The 14,524-nt window shown below is 38.1% G+C and overlaps 2 protein-coding genes across 2 annotated transcripts; both read right to left on the reverse strand.

The window, feature by feature from the left end:
* Nucleotides 1-2,212: 2,212 nt before the first annotated feature.
* Nucleotides 2,213-3,857, reverse strand: LOC122591233. Its single transcript, XM_043763467.1, has 3 exons — nt 3,534-3,857; nt 3,220-3,442; nt 2,213-3,111 (listed from the first exon to the last, which is right to left on the reverse strand). Exons 1-3 carry the CDS (start codon nt 3,855-3,857, stop codon nt 2,213-2,215), a joined length of 1,446 nt encoding a protein of 481 aa, XP_043619402.1.
* A 740-nt stretch (nt 3,858-4,597) lies between these two features.
* LOC122591241 lies at nt 4,598-5,491 on the reverse strand. Its single transcript, XM_043763479.1, has one exon. It carries the CDS (start codon nt 5,489-5,491, stop codon nt 4,598-4,600), a length of 894 nt encoding a protein of 297 aa, XP_043619414.1.
* Between the last annotated feature and the right edge of the window lie 9,033 nt (nt 5,492-14,524).

Here is a 14,524-nt window from a genome sequence, read left to right on the forward strand (position 1 = left end):
CTGGGACTGTCATGAGGGACAACTTTTTGAGTGATCCTACCATGCTCCGAAAGAAAATTGATGGGCTAGAGTCTGAGATGGGTATGGTATATGGGAAGCTTTCTGATTCTTTGCTCGAGGTGGAATAAGAAAAAGATGACAAAAGGTGTTTGGAGGTAGAGATGCATCAGCTTAAGTCCAAGTTGGGAGCTAGTGAAGTTAAAGTAGAGGAGCTCGAGAAGGAGCTTGAAGGAGAGAGAGCTCGAGGGAAAGAGTTAGAGTCTGATGCTGAGAAGAGTACCCAGTTGAGGAGGGATACCCTTTTAGCCTTTTCCTCGTTTGTTTAGGCTTGTTATGGATCATTCAGATGTGATGGGTGTACTTAGTGGGTTTTATCGGTCTGCCATTGCTGTTGGGAGGCACTCTGCTACCCTAGATCTTGAGGGAGTTCATCCATCTATTGACCCCGCTTCTCTTCCCTTCTATGATGTGTCTGTCCCTGACAAGGCTCGAGAGGCTGAAGCTGCTCTTGAGGCAAAGTCTTTTCCCATATTGGATGTCATTGCTATGGATCCAGATGCCTCCCTGCAGGATATAGAGTCTCTCATCACGGCCTGTTCAGAAGTCGTAGAGCCAGAGAACTAGTTTCATTTTATTTTCCCTTGTATTTTTGGTTTTATAACTTGTGATCATGTATGGACTTTTATGACTTTGAGCTTGTTTGTCATTTATGTTTAGCTAGTAGCCTATGTGAACTCATTGCTTGTGTAATTTGAGTATGTTTGGTTAACCTTGTGTATGTGATTTATTACTCGCGAGTTTCATTTCCCGATGAGAAATGCTTATCTATTTCACCCCATGAGTGAAATGATGAATGTTTTGTAAGTTTTAGAGCAGGGCATGTATTAATCCATGTAACCCTTTCAATGTACGCCACCCTATGAGTGGAGAAATGTTGTAAATTTAAATTTGATGGGAATGAGGGTACTAGGACCTTTGTTCTTCCCTATTACTTCCCCATGAGAAGTCTTATCTTTTCATCCTATGAATGAGAAAGATGAAGGTTGTTTTGTCATAATATAATAACATAACCTTAACATTTAACATTTCAAGAAAGATGCCACTTTATTCAGTCTTTAAACATGATAACACATGATGAGAAACCCGATTACATGGTAACTTGCATCATAATTGCAAATAAGACTTTCTTAGGTAGTAGCGTTTTCGGGTATTAGGAACCCGAAGTTCTTACAAATAACACCTTTTAAGGTTAATAGCATTCCAAGTTCTGGGTATTGGATACCCATCAAGCTCTGTTAGGATGTATGATCCATCTCCATTTGCCTCATTGACTTTGTATGTGCCTTCCCATTTCGGGCCTAGCTTGCCAAGGTCTTCCCTTCTGCTTGCCTCATTTTTTCTCCAAACATGGTCTCCCACCTTGAAGGTCATAGGGCGTACTTTCTTGTTGTAGTACTTTGCCATTTGCTCTTGTTTTCTGCTTGGCGAATGTGTGCCATTTCTCTTCTTTCCTCGATCAAATTCAAGTTTTCTCTAAGGGCTTCCTCATTCTGAGCAGGATCAAAATTAATGACTCTTTGTGTTGAAACAGTCAGTTCTGGTGGAATTACGGCTTCTGTTCCATATACCAGGCTAAATGGAGTTTCCTGGGTGCTTCCTCTTGGGGTAGTTCTATGAGCCCATAGAACACCTGCTACTTCATCCACCCATCCTTTTCTGCACTTGCCTAACCTGGCTTTAATTCCCCCCAATATGGTCTTGTTCATGACCTCCACCTGGCCATTGCCTTGGGGATGAGCTACTAAGGTAAACCTTTGTTGTATATCCATGTCTTGGCACCATGTTTTGAAGGGATTCTCGGCAAATTGTTTCTCGTTATCACTAACCATCATATGGGGAACCCCGAATCTACAGACTATGTGTTCCCACACAAAATTGATCACTCGCTGGCCTGTGATGGTTGCCAATGGTTTTGCCTCTACCCACTTTGTGAAATAGTCCACAGCTACTATCAAAAATTTCATCTTACCGATGCCTTGGGGAAATGGACCTACTATATCAATTCCCCATTTGTAAAATGGCCATGCTTTTGTAACAAGGATGAGGTCTTGCCTGGGCCTGTTCGACACGGGGGCATGCATCTGACATGATTTACATTTTTCAATTTCTTCCTTGGCATCTTGATATAAGGATGGCCAGAAGTATCCAAGTCTCATGATCTTGGTCCAGCATGGATGCCACATGTTCCACCATGCACTTCTTGGATGAGCTCCTTCGCTTGCAAGGGACCTACACAACGAAGATGGGGACCAAGGAAGGATTTTCTGAACAAAGATCCTTCCATTATCAGATACATGGGTGCTTTCATCCTTGTTTTCCTCGCACTTTCTTTATCTTCAGGGAGGGTTCCATCTTTGATGAAGTTATACAATGGAGTCATCCAACATTCAGCTTCTTCAGTTTGAGAGACTTCCTTTTTTGGCACTATTGATTTTTCTTCCAGCACCTCCACTAACACCTCCTTTGTAAGATGGGCAAAGGTTAAAGATGTCAGCTTACTTAAGGCGTCTGCCTTCTTGTTCTGGCTTCTAGGAACCTGTTCTATATTGAATTTCTTGAATTCAAAAATAATCTTTCTGGCTTCCTCCAAATAAAGCTGCATAGTCTTTTGACTTGCTTCAAATGCTCCTTTTATTTGGTTTGCTACTAACTGGGAGTCCACGTAGGCATGGATTTTTTCCACCCCCATTTTCCTTGCTATTCTTAAACCAGCTAGAAGGGCCTCATATTTAGCTTTATTATTTGAGGCTAGGAAGTCAAAACGAAGGGCATAAGTGTATTCCTTCTTTTCTGGGTCAATGAGGATAAGACCTGCTCCTGATCCTCCAACACTTGAGGCTCCATCTGTAAAAAGAGTCCATGGTGGGTTTTCTTCCACCTTGCTTACTTCTTCCTCCTCCCCGTCAACTTCTGCTAGAAAATCCGCCAAAATTTGGCCTTTCTTTGCATTTCTTGATTGAAATGTTATTTCATGTTCTCCAAGTTCAATTGCCCACTTAGCTAGCCTGCCAGACACCTCAGGCTTTGATAGGACTTGCTTGATGGGCTTGTCTGTGAGAACTTAGATGGGATGACCTTGGAAGTATCTTCTAAGACGTCTAGCTGAATGAACTAAAGGAAGAGCTATCTTTTCCAAGGCTGGGTAGTTTATCTCGGGACCTTTCAATGCTCGACTGACGAAGTATATGGGCATCTGAGAACTTCCTCTTTCTGCCAACAACACAGCTCTTACACATTCTTTGGAGGCACCCAAGTAAAGAGTGAGTGTTTCCTCGGGTATAGGAGTAGTAAGTGTTGGTAGGTCAGCCAAAAATTTCTTCATGTCTTGAAATGCCTTTTCAGCTTCCTCTGTCCAAGAAAAATCTTGTTTCCTTAAGCATCCCTTCAAGGTTTTAAAGAATGGAAGGGATCTATCAGCTGCCTTAGAAAAGGAATCGTGCTAAAGAGGCCAACTTTTCATTTAAGCTTTGCACTTGCTTCTTTGTTTTCGGGGAAGGCATATCTACAACTGCTTCAATCTTTTTTGGGTTAGCTTTTATTCCTCTTACAGTCACTATGTGACCCAAGAATTTACCTTTTTCCATTCCAAAGCTGCACTTGGAAGGATTAAGCTTCATATTTATTCCCCTTAATGTATTGAAAGTTTCTTGGATATCAGTTATCATGGCATTCTCCTCATGGCTTTTGATGACTATGTCATCCACATAAGCTTCAACATTTCTCCCGATCTGGTGTTGGAAGGTTTTATCTATCAGCCTCTGGTAAGTAGCCCCAGCATTCTTCAAGCCAAAAGGCATTTTTTGGAAACAATAGATGCCCTGGTCTGTATGGAAGGCAGTCTTGTCTTCATCACTTTTCTTCATTGAAATCTGGTGATATCCCTTGTAAGCATCAAGGAAACACTTTAACCTGAACCCATCCAGAGATTCCACCTTCCAACCTATTTCTGGGAGAGGGTAATTGTCTTTAGGACAAACTTTGTTGATATCCTTAAAATTGACACAAAGCCTCCATGAGCCATCCCCCTTCTTAACCATAACTGGTTTGCTACCCATGTCTGGTATCTAACCTCTCTGCATATGCCTGCTTCGACCATCTTGTCTACTTGCTCGCTAGCAGATTTGCTTCTGTCATAGGCCATGCCTCTTTTCTTCTGCCTTATAGGGACTATGTTTGGATTAGCATTCAAGGCATATTCTACAAACTTTCTTGGAACCCCTGTCATATCTGACGTTTCCCATGCAAAAACATCTAAACTTTCTTTCAAGAGGTTGATCAACTTGCATTTTGTTTCTTTGGGGAGTTGTGACCCAATGATAACTGGTTGTTCTGGGAATTTTCTATTTATGATTATCTTCTGCTCCAGGACTTCACTTGCTTCTTCAATTGACAAGTCATGCCTCACTTCTTTTGGACTTTCCTTATTGACCTGTTTGCACTCCCTTGGCCATACCATGCGTCCCTTTATGGTGGCTACCCCAGCTGGGGTAGGGAACTTAACCATCCCATGGATGGTTGATGGTACGACTCCGAATTTCTACATGGATGGCCTGTCGAGCAACACATTGTATGGTGAAGGTGCTCTAACAATTGTGAAGTCCACAACTTCAATTCTCTGGAGTGGGTATTTACCCATCATTACCTCCATACTTACTTCTCCAATGGGCCAGCTAGATTCACAATTGAAACCAACTAGAGGTGCCAAGGGCGGGCGCTTGAGATCTTTAACTCTTTGAGGGAGTTTATTGAAGCAATGCTCATAAATAATGTATGTAGAGCTTCCATTATCTAAATATATTTTTCCAACCTCGAAGTTTGCCAAGTGAGCTTGTATGATGACAGGGTCTGAGGATACCGTTTCCACAGATGGAAAGGATTTTGGCACCACTGCCCAACCTTCCAATACATTTGCTTTACGCTTTCCTGGATCTCTCCTTTGGTATACCATACAAACATGTCCTTCTGCTGGACCCGGATCCTCATTGTTTTCTTTTTTAACCGGTATCTTCTGCCATGCGAAGGTCTTCTTTGTAGGAGTTTTTCTTCCCTGTTTGGCTCCAGGGACAAGGTGCTCTAACTTCCCTTCTTCTAAGGCCCTTTTGATTTCTGCTTGGAGTTCTCTGCAATCATTAGTATCATGACCATGGTCTTCGTGAAAGTCACAATACTTATTCATGTTTTTCTTTGCAGATCTGAGAGGAGGAGGGGGCTTGAAAGTTGAGCCCACCCTCTCAGTTTTCAAAATCTCTTTTGGAGACTTTGTTAAGTCCACAAGATGGACACTTTTGCCATATTGAATGGGTCTCTTGTCTCTTCTGTCATATGGACGGTCATCTCTTCTGTAATCCTCCCTACGACCATCTCGTCTAATATCAAAACAAAGCCTTTTTCCTCCAGAGGGTCCTGCCCAAGACTTATCTTTTCTAATCATCCCCCTTACTAACGTGGAGGTTTCTCTGGAACGGAGTTAATCATAGGCTCGATCAATGGCTTCTTTAAAAGTCTTGGGGACTTTTGTAGTCAACTTTTCTTGGAGACCTCCGGGGTGCAAAGCAAGAGTAAAGCCAGAGATTTGTTGACTCTCTGGTAGACCGGGTATCCTTTGGCAAACTTGAGTGAATCTTAAGATGAACTCTCTGAGTGGCTCATTCTCCCTTTGTCTTATTAAATGGGCATCTAAGTGATTACGCTGGTGTTTCTTTTGTTGAAAGAAATGAGCAACAAATTTTTCTTTCAAATCTTTTATACTTCTTTCAGGTAGGCCAGTAAACCAGTCTCTAGCATGCCCTTGCAATGTTCCAGGGAACAAGTGACAAGCCACCGGGTCTACCCATTTTTCTGTGAGTATCGCTTGGTCATATAATGCCAAATGGTCTTCTGGATCCCTGGTGCCGTCATAAGTCCCTACAATTGGAGGAACTTTTTGGCCATCTGGGAATGGATATTCTGCGATCCAATAACAGAATCTTGGTTTGACAGCTGATCTTGGAATACTTACGGTTCGTGCTTGCCCCCTGCCTCTTCATCGGATAATACTTTTAACATTTTCAACAGTTCCCTTGCTGGGTTTGGTGGTGGTGTTGGTTTGAGTATACTGGTGAGTTGTGATAACCAATCTTGGCTGGGTTGTGATGTAGCTGGAGAGGTGTGTGTTTGGGGAGGTGGTTGGGAGGGCTCCCCTATGAGCTTTAGCAATTCAACCAAGTGGCTTTCTTGGACAGTAATGGTCCCGGATGAGCTAGGGAGAGGTTGCTCAATTGGGATTACTTGGTCAGGAGATGTGATAGGCAAAGGTGTAGCAAGTGGGGAAATTATTGGAATGATATTTTGAGCCTCATGACCTTTTTCTTTTAACATTCCCTGGGTATCGGTGACGGGGTCACTGTGCCTACCAATGAGGTGGCTGATGAGGATGATGTTCCTCCTACTGAAAACATTGACCCTATGGTACTTGAATTTAGGGAGGGTCTTGTATTAACTACATCTTCAGACAAATATTGAAGTCTCGATCTAACATCTAATAAATTTTTATTGGAAATTCTTTTTTCACCTTGGGTATACTCACTACTAGTACTTTGCATAGTTACTAGAGGTGGAGGAGTAATGGTGGTATCTTTTTGAGATTTTTCACCACCACTTGCTTCAGCCTCCATAGACCCAGGTGAGGTTATTTTTTAGAGTGGAGTTTCTTCCCTGGCCATGCAAGACCAAGAAAAAGAGAAACGAAATGGTGATTTTGATTTTAATCCGTTCAACAAACGGGTCCCACGGATGGCGCCAATGTTTGAACCTAAATTAATCGGCTCAGTGACAAATAAGGGTCATTACACAATCATTACTCTCCTGATAAATCAGTGCAAACCTAACAAACTCTTGGCGAGTTTAAGGTGGAATGATTGGGTAATAAATATGAGTTTGACTGCTATGATTGAATCCTGATTGATTGTAAGTATTGAATGAGATTGAATTGAATGTGAATTGAATGTGTCCATTGACATCATTGAATTCAGCTTTTATAGAAGTATATTTAGAAGGTAGACAAATACTTTCCGGGATTCGTATACTGTTACTTTCCTTGTCCTTGTAAAGACTGTAGTTTGACGTGTATCAGTTATCCATGTGAACATTTATGTACATATGCATATGTATATATACTTGAGCAACTAAGTCCATCCCATGTTATTCCATGTTGTAACAAGGCCATGTAATGTTGTTGTTTAATTATACATCTCATGCCACGCATTAGGGGAGTCTTCTTGTTATTCCAGCAAGGTGTTATAACTCGAGCCATATGCATCGTGGATTTAAGGGTTGCACTTGGCCCACTTTGGCCCATTAGGTTATATAACTAGTCGTCCCATTTTTAGATCTTAATATATATATATATATATATAATTGAGGGGGCATCTCCCATCTCGAGCACTTTATACCGTGCTTTATCTACTCGAGCTTGTCATATCTCGAGCCCCTGTTGTCGCATCTCGATCCCCTGTTGTCACATCTCGAGCCCCTGTTGTCACATCTCGAGCCCTTCCTATCTTTGAGGACATATCTCCAGTATATTGTAAGTCAAGTTCTTAATATATGTATATACATAACTCGAAGATGTCATATCTCATGCCTTCATATCTCGGGCCTTTTCTAATTTATGTAGGTCGAGCCCCTTCTTGAATCATAGCTCTAGCCTTGCCCTTTATTTTAAAATCGAATATATGTATATATATTTCGGGTATTAGATCTCGAATATTAGGGGTTTCCAATTCGTGTATGTCATAACTCGAGTGGCTCACTATACTTGTCTTGAGCCTCTTATATACATCTCGAGCCCTTCAAGTCCATCTCGAATCCCTCATATTAAGTAAAATCCTTTAATTTGAAAATATACATATAATATATATATATATATATATTTCGGGTAATCGATATTGATCTCGAGCATCTCTATCTCGAGTATATTGGGTATTCGATATTGCCCTCTGTAACTCGAGCTCTCTATCTCGAGTCCCACTATTATCCGGTGGTTTAATGTTTCAAGTATACATGTTTAATTTCGTGGATATACACGATCAACGAGCATGGGATAATAGTCAGAGGCCACACCGTCTTATGGATGATGTCAAATACCAGCAAAGATGGTTCAAAAAACTTTCACCCGACAAAGTATTAGAAGTAGCAAACAAAACGAGTTGACTCTGTTGTCAAAAGCTATAAAGGAAATTAATTGGCTAGGATGTTATGAATGAGAACTTGCACCATAATTTCTTTGAGATTTGAAAAGGGATTGGTAAGAATAATAACCGTAACATTGATCCAAACATGATTTTGTATATGAATGAATTTAATACTAAACATAAAAGCGGCCATCTCCTAAAAAGTATTCGACAAAGCATAAGGCGATTCAAGTTTATCCAGGTAATAGTGGCATGAAAATGGGCATCGGGCGCGAATGTCATTCTGGTGCTAAGCCGATTGACCTTCATTGCGTCAAAAGTTCTTTGCTGTCATTAAGCCAAACAGGTTTACCAATATGGCTGACCAAGTTGGATGTTAGAATGGATCCAACACTCCAAAATAAAACTCAACTACATGAAACACCATCTGCTGCTTTTTCCAAATAAGAAGCATGATGCTGGTTTTGAGGTGAAAAGATTGGCAAGTCGGACGGGTTAAGTAATAACTAAAAGAAGTAAGAATTGGAACAGACCAGACCTGCTAAACTAAGCACAATCTGGTACCGTAAATTAGACAAATATCCTAAAGTTACACATGATGAAGGTACATGAACTATTGTATGCTTTATTTCACTCAAATTTTTTGCCGGGAGGTTTGGTTGTTTTTTTCATTGGTGATGCAATTAGCTATTAAAATCTCGGATTCCAATTTAAGTAAATCTTTTGGGCCAAAACGCATAGCATGAGTTGTTTGTTGGGGTATATCTTTTTTAAAAGATTTGCTGGCAATAAAACACCCCCACCCCACTCCACACAGATGCACATGTTCTGGCCCTCACTTAATAGTTGTGCAAACGAGAGTGTATTAGTTTATAAGATTATCTATGCAGCCCAGTTGCTCACCATGTCGGGCTACTCTTTTGTTTCCGGTAAATGTATGAGACAAATGTATGAGACATTTATCTGGTGTCATTTTAATGGTTCATACTTATTTTAATGGTTCATAGTTATTTTTGTGACACCTACATCGTTCCCTTCCATGTTTAAGTTTAATGATGTTTTATACTTATTTTAATGGTTCATAGTTATTTTTGTGACACCTACATCGTTCTCTTCCATGTTTAAGTTTAATGATGTTTTCCGATGATCCTCGGTCTAAATGGTTGATGTATACTATTCAAGAAAATATATTGTAAAAGAAAAAGACGGGTAAGATGTAAACGGAGTTTTAATTCTATTATTTTCATTCTTTATGTACCGCGAAAGTGTGTTAAGATGATTGATAGTAATAGTATTAGTCTCCCTTCCTCTCCCATTCATTACTAGGTGTATTTCATAGAAGTGAATTATTTTACAAGTAGCCTATATCTAATGAAGTTCTTTCCAAGATGACACCATTATAAAATGTGGGAACTAATTAATCTTGAGATAAAAGAGTTCTAATTATGTTTTCTTTTGTCTATGGATTTAAATGCGGGTAGGAAACAGTTTTAAATATCAATGTATTTCATAATTCTTCTTTTCTACGTCTTTCTTTATCAAGTTAAATATTCTAACTTTATATTAAGGATAGAACGTACACAAAGCAAAAAGTAGTGAAAATTGAAGCTGATGTTCTCAAAGGTCTTAAGTTTAAAATGGATAATCCCACAATAAAGTTATTTCTTAGATATAAATAAAAGCTAATTTCTTTAAATACTCTGTGTTAATTAGCTAACTTGTGTTATGTGTGTTATTTGTCATTTTGTTGATTTGTATACAGTTTATTAGAGTATGCTTGTGTCAAATTTTTGCCTTCTACGATGGCTGCATCGGTTACCTTTCTTTTTAATTCATACTAAAACCAAATTTTCAGAACTTGCCTTTCGAAAAGCTTAACAATGCCCTACAATCCACTAAGAAAAGCAATGCCTCGCTTTGCCAAAATACTGAAGTCATCGAGGTTGCTCGAATATTATCATGTGGAATGGTTAATTCACGGCCTAAAAGAAAGTTTTATTTCTAACATACTAATTCCAAAGTATAAGGCTCTTTTTGATAGTTGGTCTTTTTAATTGGGTTCCATCTTTAATACCAACTTGATTTCTGAATTGATGGGTAGAGTTATGTATGCTATTGGTGATAGTAATGGTAAGTTTATAATACTGGATCACTAATTTTTGATCAAATAACTAAAATTTGTGAGACGTATGATTAGTTTCATCCTATTATATTTCTCCGTACCATATATGGTATCATGTTGAATCAATATAATCCGTCTTCCATATCTGAGCTAATTTTTATTTCACAAAACGAGATTTATGCAGTTGGAAATGGATCTAATAATCCAACATGTTTTTGCAATAATGTCTTTGGTATACAAGAAGTTAATTAAATTTCACAGATGCAACCATGTCAATAAAACAGAAATTAAGCATGAAGTTAACTTAATAATTTAATGTTTAAGTATGTAATTTGTGGCTTTTTTATGTTTAGTTATATGGTAATATTATGTTCACATGGATATGTAATCAACACTATTGTAATTTATCTTCCTATTTAGCTTACACATATATGTTTCTAATTGCTTACGTGTATAATTGCTTAAAGATAAAGTTTTAAAAATTTGCTTACGACTACAAGCGCATCGCGCGGGTCTAAACACTAGTAGATAAATATATAAATAATTCATGAGCGGGACAATTTTGGGCCCATTATAAGAGTATCAGGATGACTTTTGTTGCCCACTAAGATGTTTACACTTATGTTTAAGCTTTCTCAAATCCATATCACTTCAAACTTATATCGACGATAGAATTCATGTTAAACCCTTTTGTAAGATAGGTTGGTGGTTTCGAACTCCAACGAACTTTCAACAACCATAACAATCTAGTGTTGTACCTGGTCGTTGGTCGGGGATAATGATCACACAGACTTCAATGCAGGTCATTGATTTTAACATGTCAGTTGTTATCATTAGAAGAAAAAATCCTTTAAAGATACATAAATCTTAAGACATTAAGTTTTGATGGCGAAAAAAAAACTATCTTTGAAAGATAAAAGTTAAAAGCTTTGGTAAAAAAAAAAAAAAAAAAAAAAACTAAAGCGAAGTACCATGAATTATTAAACATAAAACTTTAATGGTTAAATTTAAAAGTCTTAGAGGATTTAGTAGTTAAAGTGTGAAACACTAGAACGTTATCATCCTAAAAATAATGATATACTTCAAAATAAAATATAAAAAACCCAAGAAGTCAAGTTGATATCTATACATCACGCTAATTATAAAAAATAAAAAAAAAACAAAAAAAAACTATACGGGCTAGACTGTTGATCCAGTTGTTTACCAGCTAACTTCACTATTCACACGAAAACTTTTTATATAGGTTATAATGTATCGTTGTTTTTGTTTCTTTTGCTTATGTAAACTGTTGAGTCATGGATAGCATCTTAGCAACTCCTCAACGGTGACAATTTATCTTCAAGTTAAAGATAAGTTCAATGACTCACTGCACAGTTTGTAAATCAAAAATGGACGGGAAAATGAAGGTAAGAAGAATGGTCCAAGAACGCGTGTCAACTTGGAAGTACAAAGACATGTGACCTGACCCTTGTACATAATTGGTATCTTGGAGCTTTTCTGTCTCTCATACCTGATATGGAAACAAACAAGAACGAAGACAGCGTACCAGACTTCTATACCCATGGATGATCGACAATCTTCTAAGTGTCAACATTCATACGCTGGCATGTGTTGCCATCTCTCTATCACTATATAAGACAACACATTGTCTAGCTATTAGCTGGTTGGTATATGCCATATTATATTACACTTGGTGTGTGTTTTTATTTACATAAGTTGTAAAAGAGTGAAGTTTAAAGTGTGTTGAAAACTTAAGTCATATTGTCTTTATATGTTTTTGTATGTCAAACTAAAACCGAACTTGTATTCACTGTTTAATCTCTATTACTTATTATTAAACTTGTTCGCAATATTGTTTTTTCTTTCTAAATAATATATTTACTTTAGTTGTTTAAAAATGCAATAATCACAGAGTCAACAAAATACCAAAACTTTCAATAATGCAATTCAAAGGTGAGTAATGTGGTGAGTGACGATGGCTAGTCAAAGTTTACAGAAGCCAGGTTCACAAAATTGGAATTTAAATACCGAGGAGTGTTGTGGCTGCTCAATGGAAAACTATAAGAACATTATCTACAATTTTTCCTTGTCACGTGAATATCATCTTTTCACTTCTTTCATTTATTTTTTTCTCTTTAACCACTTATTTCATATTTATATCTCACATTATCACAAAATATACCAATCAAAACAAAACAGATAATATATAGAGTTAATGACATAAATCGTCCCTGTGGTTTATCTAAAAAGTCACTTTTCGTCCTTTAAAATCAAAAACCTTGAAAACAGTCCTTTTATAGGAGGATAAGGTTCACGTTTGGTCCTTTGACTATTTGAGCATCAACTTCTCTCCGTTAAACCCCTTAAGTGTCTCCCATGTGAGGGGTATTCTGGTCATTTCCACTCTAAAAGACGATACGTGACTATTTAGATAAACCACACGGACAATTTATGTCATTAACTCTTTACAAAAACCTGATATTTTTTTTTATCTTTTTGTTTCACTTACTTGAAGCCTAGATATTCTAAAGTTAAATACATATATACACATACATAAACACAATACTAAAAATATCTCTATTTGGAGATCAAATCTATCCAATTTCATTCATCCATTCAAATGAAATAGTTGCCATTAATCACAGGCAGAGAACACATCAAAAAAAAAGAATGAATGAAGATGGGGATACCACCACTTTCCTGCCAACCACCGTTGGGTTTTTTAGGCCATCAGACTGTCGAATCTTTTAGGTCATCTGCTATATATATCTAAATGGTGACGAAGGAGATGGGGAGGTCGACGTTGCGGTGATCGGCTTTATAGATATAGGTATATATATATATATCGATCGGAGGTGGGGTGCGGTGGTAGGATTAGATATATATGGATCAGGATATAAATGCTGACAACAGATTTTATAGATTTAGATACAAGCAAGCGGTGTGGTGCCCGATGAATACGCGAGCACAACAACATGTGGGTCTCCGTTTGCGGCTGCCAAATGTGTTGTGGAGGGTCGAGTGGGGGTGACGTTGGTGGTGGTGATGTATGGGTCAGACGGAGTTGGTGATGAGCAGGGTTGACGGCGGCTGTGAATTGTGAGGTGCTGACGGTTTTTGGTGGTGTGGTGATTAACGGTGGCAGTAGTGTAGGTCTTGTATGGCAGGTGGTTTTTCGATAGGGTGATGGAGGTGTGGGGTAGGTATTGTTGATGTTAGACGTGTAGTTTTCTGGTGAGGTAACCGGAAACTCCAAAAACAGTTTCAGAAAAAAGTACAAACTGTAACTTAGAAAGAAAGAGAATGATAGAGAGGGGGGGGGGGGGGTGACAGAATGAGATATATGAAAAATCTAGAGATATATGTATAGATTTATACTTAGAAATATATAGATGCAGATGTATAGATATGACCATGTATATGTATAAGAAGATGTGTTATAAAGGTTTTAAAGGATCCTGAAAAGAGGATGATTTTATTATTTTTATTATTAAAAAAGAATTATTACACCTTTTGGTTTTTGTCATGGGCGTAGCTTTTAAGGGGCGGGGAGGGGCGCGACCCTCCGAAAAAATTTTTGCGACGTAGGGGTATATTGTTTTCGTGTAAAAAAATTTTGATATACTTGGTTTCGACCCCCCATTTTAAAAAAAATAGTGTCAGGGAAAAGAAAATTTAGATCGTGACTCCCCATTGAAAATTTTCAAGCTTCGCCACTGGTTTTGTAAAGAGTTAATGACATAAATCGTCCATGTGGTTTACCTAAATAGTCACGTATTGTCCTTTAGAGTGGAAATGACTAGAATGCCCCTTACGTGGGAGGCACGTGAGGGGTTTAACGGAGAGAAATTGACGGTCAAATAGTTAAAGGACCAAACGTGAACCTTATCCTTCTATAAAAGACTGTCTTTGAGGTTTTTGATTTTAAAGGACGAAAAGTGACTATTTAGGTAAACCACATGGATGATTTATGTCAATAACTCTTAAAAAGAGTTATTTATATTTTTCACATAAAACACAATCACATTCCCGTCTTCATCAACTATCTTCACAAACCTCCTAAATTATTATTTACCTATATGTATATGTATATTTTCATTTAATGAGTATGGTAACCGCGCAAGATGTATATTTATATTTTCATTTAACGAGCATGGTACTCGTACAATAT

This window comes from Erigeron canadensis, chromosome 1 (assembly GCF_010389155.1).
Source record: "Erigeron canadensis isolate Cc75 chromosome 1, C_canadensis_v1, whole genome shotgun sequence".
Taxonomy (NCBI): Eukaryota; Viridiplantae; Streptophyta; class Magnoliopsida; order Asterales; family Asteraceae; genus Erigeron; species Erigeron canadensis.